At 53.5% G+C, this 22,438-nt stretch overlaps 2 protein-coding genes across 11 annotated transcripts in view; one reads left to right on the forward strand and one right to left on the reverse strand.

Moving 5' to 3' along the window:
* Positions 1–12,392, forward strand: part of HNRNPM (heterogeneous nuclear ribonucleoprotein M) — a 40,284-nt gene extending 27,892 nt beyond the window's left edge. For 4 of the 8 annotated variants that reach the window (XM_058728208.1, XM_058728209.1, XM_058728206.1 and 1 more), the window contains 4 exons: positions 6,781–6,834; positions 8,839–9,641; positions 10,235–10,286; positions 11,967–12,392. In XM_058728208.1, the coding sequence (XP_058584191.1) occupies positions 6,781–6,834; positions 8,839–9,641; positions 10,235–10,286; positions 11,967–12,130 (1,073 nt within the window). In that variant the 3' untranslated portion in view covers positions 12,131–12,392. Of the gene's footprint in view, positions 1–3,121; positions 3,221–6,780; positions 6,835–8,838; positions 9,642–10,234; positions 10,287–11,966 lie in introns of all 8 variants that reach the window. The other 4 variants (XM_058728201.1, XM_058728202.1, XM_058728205.1 and 1 more) reach the window with 2 other exon arrangements.
* A 1,027-nt stretch (positions 12,393–13,419) lies between these two features.
* On the reverse strand, positions 13,420–21,596 carry PRAM1 (PML-RARA regulated adaptor molecule 1). Of its 3 annotated transcripts, none has more exons than XR_009261148.1 (10): positions 21,059–21,596; positions 17,268–18,762; positions 17,107–17,173; positions 16,957–17,033; positions 14,486–14,540; positions 14,261–14,369; positions 13,984–14,146; positions 13,873–13,906; positions 13,693–13,778; positions 13,420–13,605 (listed from the first exon to the last, which is right to left on the reverse strand). XR_009261148.1 is itself a non-coding variant. In XM_058728200.1 (10 exons), exons 1-10 carry the CDS (start codon positions 21,059–21,061, stop codon positions 13,745–13,747), a joined length of 1,887 nt encoding a protein of 628 aa, XP_058584183.1. In that variant the 5' UTR covers positions 21,062–21,596; the 3' UTR covers positions 13,420–13,744. The 3 variants fall into 3 exon arrangements, 2 of the variants coding, with proteins under 2 accessions (XP_058584183.1, XP_058584182.1); XM_058728200.1 differs by having other exon boundaries at positions 13,420–13,778; positions 17,268–18,195; positions 18,346–18,762; XM_058728199.1 differs by having other exon boundaries at positions 13,744–13,778; positions 21,059–21,595.
* Positions 21,597–22,438: the final 842 nt, after the last annotated feature.

Here is a 22,438-nt window from a genome sequence, read left to right on the forward strand (position 1 = left end):
TTGGAGTTTTTGATCAAGTTCATCTCTCTCCTGGACTGCTGGACTGCGTCAGTTCATGAGCATCTGCTCTGAGAACTTGGAGTTGTGAGCAGAGACAGTGATTGAGCTCAGCATTTCCATAGTGAGAATTTTGGTGTATTTTCAGATCTTCTGTCCCTTTCGACCCCTTAACAGAAATTCAGTGGTATTAATTATCATTGTAACCGTGTGTTTTGTTCAGTCCTTGCAAGAACCACATGATTTGTAGGTACTTTTATCACCATTTCATCAGAAACTGAGGCCCGGAGAGTGACTTGCCTAAGGTCACATGGCTAGTGATATTGGGAGATGGGTCCCGGTATCTGGCGGATCCTGCCCTTCAGAACCGCCTTCCGCGTGGGCGTCAGCCCCTCCTCAGTGGGCCTGCAGAGTGTGCCTTGAGAAGCCCCACAGTCTGTCTTTCTGAAATTCTCTAGGGCTTGGTGGACTCTTTTACCCCCACCTGTGGGGATGAGGCTTCCCTTATACACGTAAACTTCCCTGAGGAGGAAGGTCATTGAAGATTTGCATGTAAATGTTTCTTTTCTGACCTGCAGTGTCATTTAATGTGAAGTTTGAATTAGAGCAACTGAGAGTCTTACTAGGATGGACCTTACTAACTATCAAACTGGAAAGAAAGATATTTCTCATGAATAAACTGTCCTTCTCCATGGGGTTGTCTTGTTCTAGATAACGGTAAAAAGATGTAGGGAAGTCCTCACCAGTAGTCAGGAATGAAGGGACAAAGGCCTGAGTTTGCAGGGTGCTTTCAAGCCAGCCTATAGTTCATAATGTGTATGGGAATTTTAATAAAAAGAGTTGGAGGAGTCTGGCTTGGTAAATTAGTGTTTGCTCAAAACAGATGAGTCTTCAGGAAGGAGGTAACATTGTTGCTCTGAGGAGTGGAGTGATGTGACTTAGAGGCGGACGGACGGAAGTGAGCTGGGGCTGTGCTGAGCTGTGTGGGCAAAGTCCTTGGTAACCTGGCAGGTGGAAGGCAGCAGCCACAGTTCTGAGCCTGGTGATCAAAGGGTTCCGAGTGCAGATTCTCGTGGGGAGCAACAGTGGAGGATGTGTTGTGATGCAGTGCTCTTAGATGTTCTCACATACAGATACTCAGTCCTTCCATGTCATCCTCGACAGCAGAGAACAGGGACTTCTTCCACTTGAGCTGTGTTCTGGGATTTGAGTGAGTCAACGTAATCACAGAGGGAAATGGATAAAGATGTTTTGGGTTTAATATTTAATTGGCGACTATAATCCATCTGTTCTGGTCACAGGTGCTGATATCAGACTGGCCCTGAGATTCTGATTTCTTATCAGTCAAAGTAGACGTCAAGTCCTAATAGAATGGATGCTTAGGAATTACAGGTTAAAAACCCAAATCCCAAACAATGATTTGATGCAATACTTGACAACGAAAACACTTCCATTTTGGGGGGATTACATTGGAATTCACTGGGAGTTCCCTGAACTGCAGAGACTGCTGACAGTTGGGAAGATGACTTCTGAGGCTGTTGTCATATCACTGCCTGCACGTGACTGCCTTACCTCCAGGGGGCAGAGTGCTGCTGTCTTCATGCCCTTATGATAGGGATTAAAGGAGTGCAGCCCAGCTCTGTCTGTTACGGTGCCAGTGTGGGACCTCTGCTGTGCCTGCCACATGCAAGCTCACACAAGTCAGTTACCTTTTCAGCAGATGGCATGCCACCAACCTGTGACCTTCAGTTCGGTCTATTCACACTATGAATAGCACGTCTGCCATTGCTGAATGAGGCATTTCTAATTCATAATGCTAGCCTGCTTCCACATCCTCAGTAGACTTATTTCATTGAAAGTATAAGGGCTTGAGCTGCATATAACCAATTTTGGCAGTTGCACAATTGAAGGCGATTGTTTGCCTGATTTCTAAGGAGCAAGATTAATTAGGTTTGTTTTTTGTTTTGTTTTGTTTTGTTTTTAATTTTTAACGTTTATCTATTTGAGACAGAGAGAAGGAGAATCCCAAGCAGGCACCATGCTGTCAGCACAGAGCTGGATGCAGGGCTCGATCTCACGAACTGTGGGATCATGACCTGAGCTGAAACCTGGAGTTGGATGCTTAACTGACTGAGCCACCCAGGAGTCCCAAGACCTTTGTTTTATTTTAAATTAAAAATTTTTTTTTTTTTTTTTTTTTTTTTTAACATTTATTCCTTTTTTGAGAGAGAGTGAGCGGGGGAAGGACAGAGAGAGAGGGAGACACAGAATCCGAAGCAGGCTCCAGGCTCTGAGCTGTCAGCACAGAGCCTGATGCGGGGCTTGAACTCTTGAACTCATGAACTGTGAGATTATGATCTGAGCCGAAGTCGAACGCTTAACCGACTGAGCCACCCAGGTGCCCCTGTTGTGTTTTTTTTTTTTTTTTTTTAAGGCATTGCAAAACGTAACTCTTGCTGTGAATGTAGAAAAAAGTAATGAAGTTACCAGTGTCCTTCTGTAGAGGAGACCACTACGGTTGATCCTGGAGAAAGCATGTTATACTGCAGGGATGTTTCTGGATTCTCCTTGGATGTGGTTGTGTTAGGAGAGTTTGGGTTTTTGCATTGGGTTTATAGGTTCCAGCCTTTGCCTCATCCCATAGCAGGCCGGTGGCCTTGGTCAGGTTACCAAGTCATTTGAGCCTTAGTTTCTGTGTAAAAGGGCCATGATGGTGGGGGGTGATAGAGGTGTGCAGGCTGTTGGGCAGATTCCGCGGACTGCTGGCGCCCCCCGGAACGCTGTGGGTGGGGCAGGGGCTTGGGAAGTAACCGAGAGCTGGAGCTGCTGCTTCCTGTGATACAGCGTGGATGCAGCCCATTGCTGTAGTGGCTTGGTGTAGCCACCGTGTGACTGTAATGAAAGTCATCAGTTAGTCTTTGGTGGATTGAAGGTAGGTGGTTTGCAGGGACTCACTTGAGGTGAGAGGACCTTTGTAAGGAATAAGGGATGAGTGATAGTTTCTCCTAGAAAAAGTAAGCGTGCTGACTTGGTGCTGGCTGCTGTGTGCCTGTAATTTGTTTTATTCATGCCTGAAGCACAGAGGGATTCCTGGAAAGGCCTAGGGTAATGATTTCTTCCACAGAGATGAAGCGTGGCTTGGGTGGAGGATTTGAGAGAGACTTTGCCAGAAACAAGATGGGAATGTTGCGAAGCTCTGGACAGCCCCATGGCAGAGGCATGGGTAAGAAGGCCCCACGTGAGCGGGGCTCATGCTCAACTCAGAGGTTCTTTCTTAAGCAGAGTCTGCTATCTTTCCATCGTCTTTTAAAACATTGTTTTCTGGACTTAGGTAAAAGCTTTTGGTCCTTAAATTTTTTATTCGTATCAGTAGCACCAGTTTCCTTTATAGTCTTTTCAAATGGCTTCTTTGGCTGCATCGGTATAAGGTGTTTGCTTGCCGAGGGAGTTAGAGCTGCTGCATTTACACAACGCTGGCTATCTAGTGCGGTGGTAGTGGCTTCTGAGGTCCTGCCGAGCGGGGTGTGAGTCCCCTTGTCCAGGGCGCCATGGTGCTCTGGTTAGCGGACGGTGTGGTGTGATTGCTGGTGCCTTTACAAGAGGCCTCAGGGAACTAGAGAAGTGTTCTGGTGCTGGAAGGCCTGGAGTATTGGGCCTAAGTGCAGAGAAACTTTCGTTTCAGTTTTGGTTGCATTGCCCGGAGTGTCTCTCCCTTCCCTGCTGTTTTGAGTTTAGATGTTTCTGAGAATCTGTCAGCTTAGTTCTTTGTTAGTATGACGCAAAGAGATTGTCCATTTCTGCACTAAGTTTGTTTCTGTCCAAGCAGAGTTGGAGCATCGGTCCGCGCTCCTCCCCCATCTTTACCTGCTTCTCATTCTGTGCAGATGTGAGGCTGCTAGGTGGCTGCCGCAGAGGGCTCAGCCTCTGTCTTTAGGGGACCCATTGAGTTAGGTGTGAGGTTTTAGGTTCCTTTTTGTCTTATTTGTGTTAGTTGTATTCTTAGAATTTATGAAGGCTGTAGAAAGATTCATCATCCAGTTCATCAGTGAGACAAGATTCTTCTGTGGATTATCTCTAGGACTCCCGTCCTCTTTGTGTTTGTGTTCTCCATGGAAACCAGGAACTATTAGAAACTGTTTTCCTTTTACTCTGAGTTTAGGGAGACTTCTATTTCTTTTTCCCTCCCCGCATGTGAAGTAGCTGGAAGGACTGACTTTCTTGTGTCTTACCAGGCGGGTAGTGACGATTTACTTTTTTTTTTTTGTATGTTTGATATGACTGTCTATAACTTTATTCTAGATTATTTCAAATTTGTAGAACTTGGGGGATGAATTCATAATCTGTATGCGACTAGGTCAGTTAAAAGTTTCTTACTGTCTGACTGGCTTTGCTTTTTGTGTCATGGAATGGCCGGGTGTTTTGTTTTTATTTATTTTTTTATTAAAAAATAATTTTTTTTTTTTGACATTTATTTTTGAGAGAGAGAGAGTGAGAGTGTGAACGGGGGAGGGGCAGAGAGAGAGGGAGACACAGAATCTGAAACAGGCTCCAGGCTCTGAGCTGTCGGCACAGAGCCCGATGCAGGGCTTGAACTCACCAACCACGAGATCATGACCTGAGCTGAAGTTGGACACTTAACCGACTGAGCCACCCAGGTTCCCCAAGAATGGCTGGGTAGTTTAAAAAACATGTGAAAACTTACAGTCCTTTGGCTGCAAGTAGCGATTTGTGGATACTGAGGTGAGAAGAACAAGATGGCACATGGCTTTGCTCCCACAGGCACTTGTTCCTGCCCTGAGCCTTTAATCCTTTGCCCCTCTGTGGTGCCTCTCACCTCCGTGATGAGGCTGGCAGCCTTCACCTCGTTTCTCGCAGAGGTGCAGGAGGTGGATCTGGTGAGGTCGTTACTTCTCGTGGCAGCAGGAGAGTCTTCTGTCCTGACCTGAATAGAAGTGTCACCTTGTAGGCCTTGCTGTCTCCTGCTACTTTGCCATCCCTCCCTTGTCTCTGTGTGCTGAGGCCTTGCACAGTGACAGGGGCAGGAGCAGAGGGCTTTGTTCTGGAATTTCTGTTGCTCCTTGTGGTCAGACCCACTTGAGTAAAAGCGTCTTTGTACCAAATAAGTTTAAGTTGGGTTTTCAGACTATGATTTTTTTTTTTTTATATTCAGTTCTTGATTCCCCCCCCCCCCCCCCCCGCAAGTGGAATAATTTTGGTGGTATTTTCTGTAGGGCCTCCCCATTCATTGTCCCTTCTATCAAGGCAGTAGATCTTTGCCCTGGTTTCTGCAGGCCACTGTACTTGGTGGTACAGGGAGATAGTTGTGTGTTTCTTGATCTCGAAGGAGGTGATGGCAGCTGTGGAGGTGATGCCCAGTGGCTCAGGGCAGCACCAGAGGCCCCTCTGGTAGAAGAGGCCTAGTGAGGGTGCCAGTGGAAATGTTGGTTCCTTGGCCCTTGGCAGCCATGTGAGCACCACCCAAAGGTGATCATTTTCTCTCTGTGTTAAGATTTGAAAAAGCACTGCTCTCGGTGGTTGATAGAAGTGCTCTGTTCAGAGAGCATGGGATCCAAGCAGGAATACAAAAAGATGAGTGCAGGAGATGTGGTTTAAGCTGGAGGGGCTGGGTGTCTTGAGAGGGTTCAGCATAGGTAGAGGGTGTGCTGGCAGATAAAGAGGGCTGACAGCATCAGATGCAGAGGTTTGGAGGTGAGGGTCTACCTGGGGTGGAGAGAACAGGTTCAAGTTATAGGACAGGGAGGTCTTTGCCCATGAAAAGAATTTTTCCTTTCTCTTTAACAGTGGTGGGCTGATTGTGAAGGATGTGTGCAGGAATAGTTTGATCTAAGTGCCGTTTTCGGAAGGTGAACCTAGGCCTGGGTATGCTGAGCAGGATCACAGGTGTCACGGAAGAATAAGTGAGCCCTGTGCTTGCAGGCTGGAGGTGTGTTGTTTCTTGCAGGCTGGAGGTGTGTGCTTCCCTGTGTCCTTCCTTTAGCAGGTAGCACCAGAAACAGCTGTGGGCTCAGGGTTACTCTCTGCGGTCATGGGCCTAAAATGAGATGCGCAGACAGACTTTAAAGAGGTTCGGATGAATTGTTGGCAAGCAGGCGACAGTGTTTTCTCCTTTGGACGAGGTGTTGGATGAGTTTTGGATGTGTTGGGGGTTTTATTTTCCTGAAGCTGTGTCACTTTAGTCAGCATCACCCCCAGCTCCTTCCAGGTGGGGCTGGTGGGCTCAGCTTGCTGGAGTCCCTGCACGACTTAATGAGGTGACGCTTCAGTGCTGCGGGCAGTTGCGGCTGCGTTTCAGGGTTTGGGCAGCGAGTGTAAGTAACTACAGCTTTAGTTTGCTCTAAAGGACAACCATGAGGTGTTGGTTGGATCTGGGAGGATGAGCGCAGGCTTCAGTGTGAGCGCTGAGGGTCTGGACTGCTTTAGAAAACTGCTGCTGGCCCCATTCTTGCTCTGACTTCCTCAGTTTCAGTTCATTGGTGCACCCTGGTCTTCCTTAGCTCTGCTGGATGCATTCCCAGATGGTGTTGCCAACTGGGCCTCAGACTCTGGAGCTACATGGGATCCTAATATCATGACCCATCATCAAGGACTTAACAGTTTTCCAGTAAAATGATCTTGTCTCTGTGTGTGTATTTCTTAACCCCTTCCCCTGTCCCTTGTTTTATTTTTAAATTAGTAATATTCTTACTCTGGAATCTGTAATAAACAAGTTTCTGTTACCATAGAGAAATTTGGCTAATTTTTTTTTCTTCCTGATTTCCTTAGAAATCCTAAGTAATGCACTGAAGAGAGGAGAGATCATTGCAAAGCAGGGAGGAGGTAGGAAACGCTTAGTTTTGATGTTTTGATTTTTAGAATAGGCTGTTATTAACGGGGATAGTAGAGTGTAGTGGTGAAAAGCACGGGCTCTAAAATAGACTGCCTGGGTGGGAACCAGCTCTGTCTCTTCCTAGCTGTGTGACATTTGGCAAGTTACTGAACCTCTGTTTTGCATACTGTAAAATGGGAATATAATGGTACCTACCTCATAGGGTTGTTGTGCAGAGTAAATGAATTAATGCATAGAAAAGTGTGCCTACTAACTGCTATGTAAGCATTGGCCATTGTCGTTATAATGTCCGTGTAATTTGGGGGTTTTAAATACTATAAAATTACAAATTCCTAAAAGTAAATACTTAATTATAAAAGCCTACTATACTACTTCCATACCTAACAAATAATTACTAAAGTATTTATATGTACTCTTACTAAGATTCAAAAAATTATAAAGAAAGTAAATCTCTGCAATTTCACTGCCCTGTGATGAGTATTGTAAGCATTTTGGAATATATGCTTCCATTAATGTGCTTTTTTTTAATGGGTAGTTAAAACTAAATGTACTTTTTCAGCTTGATTTCCCCCGCCCATGGCTCTGAGTGTTTTGACATTTCCTTGGTTACTCCACTTGCTGGTTATTTCTGTGGTGTGCTGATTCTAGAACTCCACGTGGGCACCGTTTTTTCCTAGTTCTCTGCTACTGTTGGCATCCGGGGAGTCAGCCTGATTTCTGATCCTCTTGAGCATGCTGCCTACCCTTTCTAGTTATCTTACTTTTTAAAAAAAAATAGTTCCTAAGAAATTTCTGCTTTGGAAATCAGTATTTGTAAAACCGTGTTTATGTTTTGCCACTCGGTGTGCTGTTATTAACTGTTACTAAGGAAACGGGCATGGAGAAGTGGAGTGACGTGAGGTCACTCTGTCCGTTAGAGACTCACTTATAGAAACTGAGTTTCCTCTTGATTTACATGTTGCACCGGGCTGCTCGGATCAGTAATTGGCTGGCTGTGGGCTCAGCTGCCCTTCATCACAGGCAGGTGGTGCTGGTGGTGGTGAGGTGAGGGGGGATCCTTAGGCTCTGCATGTGGAAAAGTGGTGGGCAGTGGCCTTGGTGGTGATGCCAGACCCTCCTTGTCCAGAGTTATCAGCCGTCACAGGGTCCTGCTGGCAGGGACCTGCCAGCATGTGTCCAGCTGAACCATGGCACTGAGAACTGACCTTAGGCTGTTTGTAGAATCCACTCTGGAGTGCCATCGACTTCTTTCCTTGAAAGCCAGCAGAGTAGTTACACATAAGTCATTCAGTGGTTTTCCTCACAGAGTAAGGTTCCCCGGAAGTGGGTGTCTGTTCGTCTAGACATAGAGGATCTATACTGGTATTTGTTTTCTTTATCTCTTAGTAATTATGTGGCCGTTTATTTACTAGCTTCTTTATGCCTAGAGGTGCTAAGGAAATTCAGCCAGACTGGCCACCAGCATGCATCTGGGAGAGGGATGAGCTGGGAGAGGATAAAGGTTGTGAGGGATTTGAATTGTCCCATACAATTCAAGTAAATCCATTACACTGGCTGACTGAGGGGGGGTTTTGGAGCTTCCTCCCTTGAGAGCATTTCTCAGTGTCTGGTGGTGGGAAGAGCTCAGGTTCTCTGAAATTGACCACCGTGGCTCACAGAGCTAGTTTACGAGTTCTAGAACTTCCGAAGTAACCTGGAGAACATTTTTTGACACAGGTGCTCCAGGGTGGATTTTTTTCCCTTTTTAAATTTTATTATGGACATTTCAGCTGTGGCACAGAAATAGGAAGAATGGTGTCCTCGCTACCCTGCCTTAACAGTTGTCCACATTTGAGGGGTGTCTCATGATAAATTGTCGTGGGACTTAATTCCTGAACTGTGGTTGAGTTTGTGGAGTGCCCCGGTCTCTGTACCCAGGTCACCTTTCTGGCGTGGTGGGTGCACATAGCGTGCAAGTCCCTGATATTTGCCTGTGTTTTGTGTCCTTGTTTCAGGTGGAGGTGGAGGCAGTGTCCCTGGGATCGAGAGGATGGGCCCTGGCATTGACCGCATTGGGGGTGCCGGCATGGAGCGCATGGGCGCAGGCCTGGGCCATGGCATGGATCGAGTGGGCTCCGAAATTGAGCGCATGGGCCTGGTCATGGACCGCATGGGCTCAGTTGAGCGCATGGGCTCGGGCATCGAGCGTATGGGCCCACTGGGCCTCGACCACATGGCCTCCAGCATCGAGCGCATGGGCCAGACCATGGAGCGCATCGGCTCCGGAGTGGAGCGCATGGGTGCCGGCATGGGCTTTGGCCTCGAGCGCATGGCCGCGCCCATCGACCGCGTGGGCCAGACCATTGAGCGCATGGGCTCTGGTGTGGAGCGGATGGGCCCTGCCATCGAGCGCATGGGCCTCAGCATGGAGCGCATGGTGCCCGCAGGCATGGGGGCTGGCCTGGAGCGCATGGGCCCTGTGATGGATCGCATGGCCACCGGCCTGGAGCGCATGGGCGCCAACAACCTGGAGCGCATGGGCCTGGAGCGAATGGGCGCCAACAGTCTCGAGCGCATGGGCCTGGAGCGCATGGGCGCCAACAGCCTGGAGCGCATGGGTCCTGCCATGGGTCCGGCCCTAGGCGCTGGCATTGAGCGCATGGGCCTGGCCATGGGTGGCGGTGGCGGTGCCAGCTTTGACCGCGCCATCGAGATGGAGCGAGGCAACTTTGGAGGAAGCTTCGCAGGTTCCTTTGGCGGAGCTGGAGGCCATGCTCCTGGGGTGGCCAGGAAGGCCTGCCAGATATTTGTGAGAAATGTAAGTGGCTCTTGGGCAGATTCTTGGTGGTGGTACGCACAGAGAGGGAGGGGGCGGGTCGAAGTCAGGGGGTTGCCCCCAGAAGGGGAGCAGAGTAGCAGCACAGAAGGCCACCTTGCCACTGTCCCAGAGTTTGGTGCTGGTAGGATCAGGGCAGAACGTAAGAGCACGCGGTATATGTGCAGCAGGAGCCGGGGCTTCTCGGACTGCTGGGTGGAACCGACCGTGAGCTCAGGAACCCTAGCTGCTTGATTCCCTTGGCTTGAAGGGCCGCTGTACCCGGGCGTGGCAGACCGAGGGATAAAGGGCTGTATCTAAATTCTCTTCCTACCAGATTGGCCACCTTCAGCTACTGTCGAGTGGTCTGTGGGCCGCTCACCATAGGCGACTGCATTTTCTGCACGTTGAACAAGGAAGTGTACTTGGTGTGCTGGTTTAGAACCTCATTCCAGGCAGGCTTGTTTTGTTCTCTGCTGATCGTCTCAGTTTGAGATGTTTCTTGGTGCAGCAAGAACCACTCCCCCCGCCCCCAAGAGACCCTGAGGTTTATGCATTAGGGTGTGTCACTCATCAGTTTCTCCTTTTCCCTTTAGCTCCCATTTGATTTTACATGGAAGATGCTAAAAGACAAATTCAACGAATGTGGTAAGTGTTTGAGAAAAGGCTTTCTAGGTGCTTCCGTGTGTTGTGTGGCCTCCGAAGTCTTGGCTTGTTAGTGATGCATTTGAGGGGTGAAGCAAAGCTCCCATCCTGGTCTTCACTGCCACTTGCCATGACTCGCGACTGATGGGACTTGCCATTTTTCTGCCTGTGCAGATAGTCAAGCCAGCTGTTGGGTTTCCTTTTATGTGTCAGACACTTCTCACCTGTGTTCTCATTTCAACCTCATTCTTCTATGGTTTTTGAAAGGAGGTGATGTCCCCATTTTACAGATGAGTCAGGCAGTCACGTTCCCAAAGTCACATGGCTTCTAAGTGACAAAGCTGAATAAAACAAATACTGATCTGAGGTTGCTTTCTACCTCAGCACTGTTGGTTCATGCCTCAGAGAGCACTTGCCCAGGAGTTCCCAGGGGTGAGAGTGTGTGTGTGTGTGTGTGTGTGTGTGTGTGTGTGTGTGTGTGTGTGTGTGTGTGAATGAGGCCTAGGGGCTCTGGTTTCCCGGCACACCAGGCCACCATTTGGTTCGCTTTGTGGCCAAAAGGAAGTGAAGTTGTCACCGGGTGAACCCCTGCTCCTCACTCACATCACCTCTGGTTTTTTAACCCTGTCAAGTGGGAGCCCCAGGCCTAAGCCAGGAGTCTGGGCGGTTTGCTGGGTCAAGGCTTCCTCAGCGTCTTTACTCATTTCCTGTTTCAGTGTTGGCTCAGATTGCACCACTTTGCTGCTGCTCCTGGTTCTTCTCTTGGGGCACCTGTTGAGCCATAGCACCCCCTCGTGCCCTCTCCCCACTCCTCAGTTTCCACATTGTACAGTAGGCAGTCTGAAAAGTCAGACTGGATCATGCTGCTGGTCCAGTCAGACTGGATCAGACTGGACCCGGCTGCCAAAAGAGAAACTCACCAGCCCCTTTGCAACTTAGTCCCTCCTCTTTCATCTCCTTTCTCCTTCCTGTTCCTGAACCCTGAGTTGCAAGTGCCATTTTTCAGAAGTGCTTTATTTTCGAGCTGGGATGGCAAGAGCCTTCCTTCTGGTGAAGGTCTTTCAGAACTTTCTGCTGAGAAGCCCTGGAGATGTTGACCTTCCCTCAGGCTGAGTTAATGGCTCTAGAAACGTTGTTCCCTTAGCACAGGCTGCATGGTCCTGTCCTTTGCTCTTCCCTCTTACAGACTTGTTTCATGGTGCCTGACACATACCTGGATGCTTAATCAGTGCATGAATAAATATGTGCAACCCACTTCCTAATTAGGATGCAGCTTATATCTGAACAGTACAGAGTGTCCATTGTATCATGATGGCCTTGCAAATGTGGCGTGGGGTCCTGAAGCCCAAGCCTCTGCAAAATTCACCTATAAAGTTGGCTGCACACGGCCCCCCTCTTAACTTTCTCGAGCGTAAGGGTATGCGCGTGTGAAGCTGCCAGGAGGTCTTGTCACGGGCCGGTCCGATTATTGTCCTTTGGCAGAAGAATGGCAACGTGGCTTGAGGGCCATCGTCTCTGGGTTCCGGCTGCTGCGTTCTGAGCATTCATGTGCCAGGGCGCTCTCCCTTTTGACTCTGTCCACCGAAATCCAACAGGTGATCTGGACTGAGTGGAGCCCAGACTGAGGCTGAGCTCTGGGTTTGCCTGATGAGTTGTGGTCTCTTCTTCCCTCCCTGTGCCCAGGCCACGTGCTGTATGCCGACATCAAGATGGAGAACGGGAAGTCCAAGGGGTGCGGTGTGGTTAAGTTTGAGTCGCCAGAGGTGGCTGAGAGAGCCTGCCGGATGATGAATGGGATGAAGCTGAGTGGCCGAGAGATTGATGTTCGAATTGATAGAAATGCTTAAGCAGTTGCCTTTTTTAAACATCGATACCAGACCTCTGAATTTGTATTTTTTCTTGTTAACCATTTTAATTTGTTGGCTGGATGTATAAAGATGTTTAAAAAATTCAGTTGCTTTTTGGGGTAATTTGAATTACTTTTTTAATGACTGGGGTTCCATTTGACTGTTTGCATTGAGATTGCAATGTGCGCAATTTTTTTTGTAGTTGTGGCATCTTGTTGACATCGAATATGACTTTGATAATAAATACCAGTTCCTGAAAAGACGCTTGCTTTTTGCGTGTGTGTTGTGGGGCCTCCACCTGAGGTTTGGGGAGCTAGAACCAGTCTTCCTTCTACCCTTGGAGCTCTGGCCACTGGGGGTCGCATCCCCATCCTTGCTGTGTGTGTGGACGCCGATGGGGGGAGGACATGGGCCTCAGCCACTTCAGGAGAACTCTCTGGAAACTGAGCGGACTTGGATTCTCCAGTGCTGGCATGCACTTGGATGTTAGTGGTTCTGAAAGCCGCCATCCCCCCTCCTTGCTTACAGTTACTCTTTGGGGCGTAGACATCGTGTCAGGCTCATTTCCAGTTTGGCTTTTGTCGTAGTCTACTTCGGGCGCTATAACAAAGGTACCATAAACTGGGTGGCTTAAACACAGACGTTTATTTCCTGCAGTCCTGGAGACTGGGAAGTCCAAGATCAAAACACCCAACAGATTCCATGTCTGGTGAGGGTACCTGATCGTGGTTCATAGACGACACTTTGTAGCTATAATCTCAACATGGTGGGAAGGGACAGAGGGCTTCTCATTCCTCTTTTATAAAGACACCAATTCCACTCACCCCCCCAAATACCATCACATTAGGCATTAGGCTTTCAACGTGGAAATTTTTGTGTGTTTGGGGGGGTGTATACGTTCAGTCCAAGGCAGCGTTTCTTAGCTACCACAGACCAGGCAGGGTGTGAGTTTCTGAGCATGTTTAGTCCTGTAGCAGCTCAGGCGGAGCGTGATACCTGGGCTCTGTCAGAACTGGGTCACCCCTCCCCCGTCCACCAGGATGTGACCTCACACATAGGTCCACTTGGGCTAGACAGCTGTTGGCAGCCCGCGTGGAGCTGCAGCCACTGCTTGTTGTGTTTGGATGTGGCGTCCTACCCTTGCTGTCACCTCCTCGTCACACTTCTCCTGGTGTTTATCCCTGATGGGTGAGACGGTGGGGGTACAGGGTCGACTTCACAGACCCCCAAGGAGATCATGTCTCCATTGGGTGCCAGTCAGGGCAGAAAGAAAAGACAAGAAGCAGGGATCGCTTTAAATAGGAGCTTTATGTGGTTCATGTATGCAGTCAGGCACGAGCCTGGATGGTTCTGTGACTGCCAAGCTGGGATCCAAGGCTCCTGGGTTAGCAGGTGGCTGGGCGGGCAGGTTGTCCTGGGTACCCACACCTGTGGGCCTTACTGTCCCCTGGGGAATGGATGGCTCTCCAGAGGGTCTGCCAAGGAAGGGAGGGTGACTTCCATTGCCCCCCCCCCCCAAGAAGATAGCAGCCCCTGGGGAAACGGGGTGTGGGAGGGGTTACCTCCTTCCAGGCACCGTGATCCCTTCCAGCCCACCTAGAGCACCTACATACCCTAGAAGCCAACATCGTCATACACCTCCGTTTCCCTGGCGGAAAGTACAGCTCGGTCAGTAAGGGTCACCTCAGCCCGTTGACCAGCCGCCTACCCCCCACCCCCAGCCAGGGCCAGTCAGTACTCACAGGGGCAGTAGAGCTGTTCTGGGCACGTAGCCATCTGCAAAAAGAGTGGAATAGGTGAGCTCCCGGCTCTGGTGGTGGCCCGTTTCCCTAGGACTTTCTGGCCTGACTTACATTTGCCCTTGGTGTCCCGGCACAGCATCTCATCCTTGTTGGTGAACTCGATCACCTCTAGGATCTCCCCACGCCGGATCCCCAGGTACTTGCCACCCCCGCGACGCGTCTTGGCGTTGGGATCGATCATCATCCTTGTCTGAATCACTATCTCTCCCTCAAACTGGGGAGGGAGAAGTTAGAGCTTTTGTTTTGTGCTGTCACCCCAGGGCTTTGGTCACCTAGGGCTGTGCCAGATCTCCCAGGGCTCCTGTTCACAGAGTTGTGGTGTTCACACCTTGAACTTCTTCCGGAACTCCCTCTCGGCTTTCTCTGCCTTCCGGATCTGCTTCAGAGACTTAAGGTCTGCAGGTGGCAACTGCTGGGGCTGGGGGGCCTTCTCCTTCCTGAGGAATTGGAGGGTCCTGAGCAAGATGTGCCCCCCACCCCACCCCCGTCCCCTTCCTGACCTCCCAGACCTCGGCCCCACCCCGTTCTACACACACCCTTTGCCCTGTGGTACCTGAGCTCTGGGTCTTGTGGCGGCCTGGGGGGTTGCTGGGTAGATGGCACCCCATCTGGGAGCGGGGAGAACACTGAGTTAGGGTAGGGACTCTTGGGCTAGGCCTCCCTTTCAACCCTGGTGGCTTGATTGGGAACGGAGACTTCCCTGTGTCAGTTCTCAGGACGTCAGTCCCCTCCCAACCCTCACCCTGCCCACCGGCCCCATCTTCTCCCCAGGTCTTTCTCCTGGGCTGTGAGTTCTAGTGCATTGCTTTTCATTTTCGTAACTGTTACTGCATGATCGGCAAGGCTGAAATCGTTCACCACAGTAACTCCTTCCAACCCTCATGACAACCTTCCTCGTAGCGGAGAATACAGTCATTCCCAGCTTGCTGAGGAGGGAAATCAGGGCTCAGAGAGGGGTAAAAGCGGTCTGCCCCCGGGTCATCCAGCTGGTAAATGGTAGAGGGAGGATTTGTCTGTGGGCTTTTAAGGCTATTTCATGTCTGTCTCCTAGGGTAGGCTGGCTTCTGGGAATTGTCATGGGATTTGGGTCAAACATAAGGTGAAAGCATATCCTTGAGCAAATGAAGTGGGCATCTGCGAAGGGGCTGGTGGGGTGGGGTTCTTGGACTGGCCTGGCTGCTGCTGAGACTGTATACTGTGAGTCTCCCAGGTCAGGGTTGACTTCCTGGCAAACTACCAGCCTTCCAGGCAGGAGCCTGCTGACTGAGGGTTTGGCTTACAGCGAGAGCCTCGTGAGTACCAGTTGAGTGAAGGATCCAGAACCTGAAGCCCCCGCCTTTTCACTTCAGACTCCAGCCTCCTTAGCCTGGTGCTCGGATGGTGCCATCCATAGTCTTACCCAGGACACTCCCTCCCGCTGCTCCCACTCCTCCCGGAGGCACTCCGGGGCCCCTACCCTCCTGGCACACCTGTAGCCCAAGCTCCCTGGCAGTGGGACCCAAATCAGGCCACACAAGTAAGGCGGGCTCTGAGGATGGCCCCTTCAGGTCCTGGGACCACCTAGGTCTGGCCCCAGCGCCTTCCAGGGAAGCCCCCTGGTGTGCGAGGAGCCTCTGGAGGAGGGCCGCCACCGCTCCAGAGTGAGGCAGAGTGGGAGGCTAGTAGCCTTTGGAACAACCGGTACTAACAGTGAGTCGCCCCCCCCCCCCCCCCCCCGCCCCCCGACAGTGTCTGAGAAGGGAAAGATTTGGGAAGTGTATTTGATTGGAATCGCAAAGAACGACTGACCCGGAATGGGGAGAGACAGTTGTCCACTGGCAGGGATGGTGAGCAGAGTTGGGGATGTGCCTGGCCGGTTTGGGGCTGGGGAGGGGGGCGGGCCATGCCTGCAAGGCTGCTGGACAGTTACCAGAGTCACCCCCTCTCTCCCCATGTCCCTGTCCCGAAGAGCGGCCCCCAAACCCCAGCCACGGGAGGCTCACTGGAGCGGAAACAGGAGGGGCCCTGCCAGGAAGCTCTGCTAACAGAGGGGTGTTGCAAGCAGCCCCTGAGGAAAGCCCAGGAGAAGAAGCAGGAGGGGCTCGGGAAGGAGGAGTGCAGGCAGCAGACCTGGTGCGGGGGCTGGTGGGGAGGAAGCGGGCGCGTCCCAAAGGCACCCCTAATAAAAAGTTGCCCTGTAGGAAGCCCTTCCAAAGGTGGGGCGGGGGAACCGGGACCACAGGACCTGGGCTCCTCTGTACTGACAATGAGCTGGGGCAAGTTAGTTGGGTCAGGCTTCCACATCTGTAGAACGGGCATGATGTGGCCTTGGGGGTGGGTGGGAGGTCGTGCAGGGTCAGTGACGTGCACGTAGGGTGCCTGCACGGGAGCCGCTTTTTTCCCCCCCACTCGAAATTGGTGAAGGCATTGACCCTGCAGTGGACTGGACACGTTGGGTCGGCTCCGCTGTCCTCCTGCTCTCTCGGAGCAGAGACTGGGGAGAAGGGAGAAAAGGGGGCCTTTGGGACCCCGGAGCACAGAGTGTCGAGGACCACAGGCTCAGGTGTCTCCGTCTCCAGCCCGTACCCGAGTTCAGGCCCGAGTCCCGCAAGCACCTCCGACACAACAGGTCTGTGTGGAACCTGACCCCTTGTCCCCAGCTCAGGGTGCCTTGGCTCTGCACCCAGGCGTTGGGCTCGAAACGCGGGCCTCATCCGCGTCGTGGGCTCGCTCTCACCCGCCTGGTGGCTCACACACCACCAAGTCCTCGTTCGCAGTCTTCCGCGGCTCTTTCGCCCCTTCTGCCACCGCCCCGGGGCCGCACTCCTGGCCAACACCATACCCACTGGCTGCTCCGCCCACCAGAGGCTGGTCCGACCTTTCCGGAGGGCCTTTCCTGCTCTCTGCTTTCTCCCTCAGTGTTGCCAGGGAGATGGGTGGTAACTTGGCTTCAGCCAGCAGCGCGGCAGAATATGCCCTGGCGATGGATGGTCAGGTGCCTGGGCGGAGGGTCTGGCTGAGGGCTAGGCCCCACCACCCACAAACCTCTGCCCTCGCCGCTGGGGCCGGAGTGGTCTGTGGGCCCCACGTCGTCATACAGCTCGTAGATCTCATCCTGGTCCCTGCAGAGATACTGAGATGAGGGCCTCTTGCGGCCTCGGGCCTGTGCCGGGGCCGCTTGCCCCCCACACTCACTGCGGGATGTCTTTCGTCTGTTGCTCCTGGAAGTGGATGGCAGCAGCGGAACGAGCCCTCCTCAGAGCTGTGGGGGGAGGAGAGCGGGAGGGAGGCGGGCCCTGGCGGGAGCCTCTCCCCGGCTTTCTGCCTGGGCTGCCGCGACCCACCTGTGGACCCACCTGTGGCTGCAGCTGCGGCTCTCCGGAAGCTCTGAACGTCCCTGGGGCCTGGGGGCAGCGGGGGCTTGGCTGGAGGGGGTCCCAGGCTGCTGGCAGGGGGCAGAGGCCTCCGCCGGGGCGGGTGGCCCTGCTTGAGGCCCAGCCTCGACCGTCCACTGTGAGTGAGACTGAGTGGGAGCCTGGGGCCGGGGCCCGCGACAGCAGTGGGGAGCGAGCTCTCCGAAACAGAGCCAGGGAGAGGGGGCTTTCTGGGAAGATCACCAAAGAACTCGGCATGCGGGCGCTTCTTGGGCAGAGCACTGGGCTCGGGCTGTGAGAACTTGCGGGGGGGCCCCTGGCACTCAGGCTGCAGGAACTTGCTGGGGAGTAGGCCAAACTCAGGCTCTGAGGCCACCCTGGGTAGGCCCCCCGGCTCGGGCTGCAGGGGCTTCTTGGAAGGTGCTTTGAATTCGGACTGCCGTGGCCTCTTGGGAACCACACTGACTTCCGGCTCTGAGGACCTCCTGGTGAGGTCTCCAAAATCAGGGTGCAGGAGCTTCTTGGGGAGGTCACTCAGCTGAGGGGCTGGGATCTTCTTGGGTTTCGTACTGAAGTCTGGCTGTGATGGGTGGGGGTGGGGCTCACTGGACTCAGCCTTCCAGGGGGGTGTCTGAGGGACCTCACTGAACTCAGGCTGCGGCAGGCACTTCTTAGGGAGCTCACCGACCTGAGGCTGCGGGGGCTTTTTGGGGTGCCCACCGGACTCAGGCTGTGGGGGCTTCTTGGGGAGGGTACTGACGTCAGGCTTTGAGGGGTGGGGGTGGGGCCCACTGGTCTCCACCTTCCAAGGGGGTGTCTGAGGGACCTCACTGAACTCAGGCTGCGGCAGGCACTTCTTAGGGAGCTCACCGACCTGAGGCTGCGGGGGCTTTTTGGGGTGCCCACCGGACTCAGGCTGTGGGGGCTTCTTGGGGAGGGTACTGACGTCAGGCTTTGAGGGGTGGGGGTGGGGCCCACTGGTCTCCACCTTCCAAGGGGGTGTCTGAGGGACCTCACTGAACTCAGGCTGCGGCAGGCACTTCTTAGGAAGCTCACCGACCTGAGGCTGCGGGGGCTTCTTGGGGAGGGTACTGAAGTTGGGCTGTGAGGGGTCTGGGGTGGCCTCGTTGGGCTCAGGCTGCTGTAGCTTTTTGGGGAAGGCGCTGGATTTGGGCTCTGGGGGGGGCAAGGCCTTTTGAGGGGCCCCGAGCTGCGGGAACTTCTTGGAGGGTTCACTGAACTCGGGTTTGGAGGGCTTCCTGGGCAGATCAGCGAAACTGGGCTGCGAAGGCTTCCTGGGCACTGCATTGAACTCGGGCTGCGGGGGCTTTTTGGGGTGCTCGCTTAGCTCAGCTGTTGGAAGCTTCTTTAGGGGTTTGTGGAACTCAGGCTTCAGGGGTTTTTTGGGGAGTTCACTGGTCTCGAGCTGAGAGGCCTGGAACTTTGCTTGAAGGCTCCGGAAGTCCTGATGGCTCCCCTAAGGAACATGGAGCCAGAGTCAGGCAGGGACTCTCTGCCGACTTCTCTTCCCCTGTGTCCTTGGCTCTCTCCAGTGTTGGCTGAGGACTCCCACATTTGTCTCCAGGCTCCCCGGAGCCCTGACCACTTAGGCACTGCATATGTGCCCCCAGGCGCACCCCCATCAGGACCCAGGCTCCTGCTGCTCCCTCACAGCCTGCTGCTCCCCCGGTCCCCCCTCAGTTGGTGGTGCCTTGCAGGTGTCCTTGAGATACCCCGTTCCTAGTCCCTTCTGTTTTAATTTCAGAATACATCCAGAATGCAGCCACTTGTCACTGCCTGTACCACTGTCATGCGGGCGGGAGGAACCCAGGCCCTCCTCCTGGGTCTCCTGCCCCCCCCCCCCACCGCCCCCCAGTCTCATCTCTGGCCAGGCCCTGCCCCCACAGCAACCAGAGGAATCCCCTCTGCTCAAAATCCAGCAATGTTCCTTTATTTCCCCATGGTAAAAGCCAAAGACCTCATGAAGGCCCTGAACCATCCATTGGCCTCTCCTACCTGGATCCTTCCTCGCCTGGCCACCTCCTCGTCCCCCTCGCCCTCCCGCCTCCCGTCCCCCAGTGTCTTGGGCCTTTGTCCTGCCCCCTTGCCCGTGACACTTCTCCCCATGGCCTGCTTCTCGCCTCTTCCACCTCCAGGTCTCTGCTCGTGATAATTTCTCTTCTTTTTTTAAAAAATGTTTATTTTTGGGGCGCCTGGGTGGCGCAGTCGGTTAAGCGTCCGACTTCAGCCAGGTCACGATCTCGCGGTCTGTGAGTTCAAGCCCCGTATCGGGCTCTGTGCTGACGGCTCAGAGCCTGGAGCCTGTTTCCGATTCTGTGTCTCCCTCTCTCTCTGTCCCTCCCCCGTTCATGCTCTGTCTCTCTCTGTCCCAAAAAATAAAATAAACGTTGAAAAAAAAAATTAAAAAAAAAAATGTTTATTTTTGAGAGAGAAAGGCAGAGAGAGAGAGAGGGACAGAGGATCTGAAGCAGGCTGTGTGCCGACAGCAGAGAGCCCGATGCGTGGCTCAAACTCACGAACCAGACGAGGTTGGATGCTCAGCCGACTGAGCCCCCCGGGCACCACATCTCTCATATTTCCTCATTAGAGAGGCCTTCCTCCTAGACCACCCATATTTTAAAAAAATCGATTCCCCCTCTCCTCCCGGTCCTCCCCGTCCCCCTGACCTGCATTTTACTTTTAGTACTTGCTGCAAAGTATCACAGAGTTTATTTGACACTGTTTCATAAATGTGCCCTGACTACTGTTTTTTTGTTCGCTCTACCCTCCCCAGACCCCGTGGCAGGTCAGGGACTTGGCTCATTCGTTGCTCTCCTTCCAGTGCCTGGCACACTGTGGGGGCTCAGCAGAAATAAATATACACAAAGGCATATACTCAGCCACGTCCAGTCTGTCACAAGCCTCGTGAAGAAAGAGACACAGAGGCCCGGCGGCAGATGTGGGCTGAGGGTCACAGTCCCACACACCCTTTGCTGACGGTCAGGGCACTCACAGTTGACCGGCAGGCAGGCCCACGCGGCAGCACGGGCACGTGCACCTTGGCACACCTAGTCTGACCGGCCCTGTACCCTCTGTCACAGACACAGGCGGACAGGCCAGGCCGGCTCTGACCAGAGGTGGCCCTGCTGCAGGCCCCCAATCCTGGCTTCACCCGGGGCCTAGGAGATTGGGGAGTGGGGGTGGGGGCAGGGCAGAACCGTGTGGACTTTGCTCTCTTGTCTGTGCCTCACTTTCCCTATCCCGAGAACGAGGAAAGGTAGTGACTCCCGCCCCGGGGCCTGAAGTACCTCTATTAAAGCCCCCCTCCGGGAGAGGGTGGGGCCAAGGATTCCCTGGGTGACCCACAGGACCAGAGAAATCGGCATCAGCGGGTCATAACTTGGGTGACTGCTGGGGTGCAGGGTGGGCAGTGGGTACGTGACCCACTTTGTCACCCGTAGGAAGCCCCTGTGTTCACGCTGGTCTCCTGTTACCAGGCTGCTTTTCATGCTGACCTGTTCCTCCTGTTAAAGTCGAAACCTCAGCCTGGGCCATAGGCCCCTTGGAGCCCCGGCTGTCCCAGCAGTGAGTCCCGGCTGCTTCCCGCCTCTGGGCCTCTGAGATGGTCATTGCTGTTTACCTGGGTGGCTTTCCTAGCCCCTCTACCACTCACCTCTTGGAATATGCCCTCCAGTCTCCAACCACAGCACCCCTTGCCTGTGGCCAGTGGCGGGGCGGGGGGGGGTCTCTTCTAGGGATGGGGGTTCACTCACCATGGCTACAGGCGGGTGATGGGCCACAGGGCGAGTGGGACCTGAGCTGGGCCGCTGCCTTCAGGAAGTGACTGTGGCTTCTGCTCCATGGGCCCCACGGGGGTGGGGGCTGATGGCGGGGTGGGGAGGACAGAGGAGGAAGGAAAGGAGGCGGAGACAGCCCCTGCCTGCCCCCAGATCCTGTCTGGCATTTGAGTTCCCGTCCTGCCCGCTGCTGTCTCTCCATGCTTTGGGCATCGGCCGTCAGCACATGCCCAACACGGTCACTAGTTTCTTGACTCTCTGTAGTTCTGGGGGCTGGCTGACTGCTGGTCTCCAGGGAGGACTCCTCGGGAGGGCGAGTTCTCGGTGGGTAAGGGGCATGGTCAGCTCTGGGCCGGGAGACCGAGGAGTTGGGGGAGCGTGATGAGGGAGGTCCTTCTGCCGGCTCTTGTTGCCTCATCCGCCTGCCTCATTTCCACACTTCCCCACGGATTCTCAGCTCTGAGCAGGACTTCCCTATTGTAGGGGCAGCTGTCTGTCACATGGGCCATGGACGCCGTGGTGGACAGGGGGCCCGGCCCGGACACCCTAGGTGTCCAGAAGAGGGTGGGAAGAACATGGAGACAGCGGGGAGACCAGTGAAGAGGGGGTGAAGGGAGGAGCAAAGCCAGCGCTTGTCAGGGTCAGGCGTGCAGACCAGGGGAGAAGATCCCTCCTGGGAGAGTGCAGAGCCCTGATTCTGTTTGTCAATACACGGGAATGGCTTTTACAGAAAGATGGAAGGAAGCTCCTGGAGATTCTGACTTAATTGGCCTGCGCCTGGGGGTTTCTTAAACACTCCGAGGGGGATTCTAATGTGCCCACGGGTCACCCTGAGACCCCATTAAAGTGCAGGTTCTGCCCCGGGTCTGTGGTGGAGCCTCAGATTCCTAGACACCCTAGGTGATGTCCCAGAGTAGCGAGGGTGTAGGAGGACACGGGAGGCTTGTCTTGAGGGGGCTGCATTCCCAGCTGGAGCCGTTCAGTGGCCGCCCTGCCGTGGAGGCCACCGGCCGCACGGTCGGAAAGGACTCCGTTCGTGCCTAAGATGCACAGCTTGAGGATTCTGGAGCCTCTGTGCCCGCCCATCCTCACCACTGCACAGGCAGACATGCACCCTAGGTCACATTCCCAGATGTGGGTCCCCTCAGGAGTCCTGGGGGATCAGGGGTGATGAGATGTGGGTCCTCCCTGGGTCTCCGGGTGACCGACACTCCCAGTGTTTGGTGAGAGAGGGAAACGAATGAATGAAAGAAAAAGCGATTATTGGCCAGAAACACACAGTAGGTGCCCAATCCAGGGCAAAGCCAAAGGACTGGACACTGGTGACAATCTGGTGACTCCCCAGGCTCCAGGGCC

The sequence above is a fragment of the Neofelis nebulosa genome, chromosome 4, assembly GCF_028018385.1.
Source record: "Neofelis nebulosa isolate mNeoNeb1 chromosome 4, mNeoNeb1.pri, whole genome shotgun sequence".
Classification (NCBI taxonomy): domain Eukaryota; kingdom Metazoa; phylum Chordata; class Mammalia; order Carnivora; family Felidae; genus Neofelis; species Neofelis nebulosa.

Bases quoted from the DNA above. Each gene is read 5' to 3' on its own strand.
- PRAM1 (XM_058728199.1), bottom strand. The intron at 17,034-17,106 runs GTGAGTGTGGGG...GTATCTCTGCAG, and splicing joins CAGACGAAAGACATCCCGCA to GGACCAGGATGAGATCTACG. The intron at 13,779-13,872 runs GTGAGTACTGAC...ACTTTCCGCCAG, and splicing joins AGAACAGCTCTACTGCCCCT to GGAAACGGAGGTGTATGACG.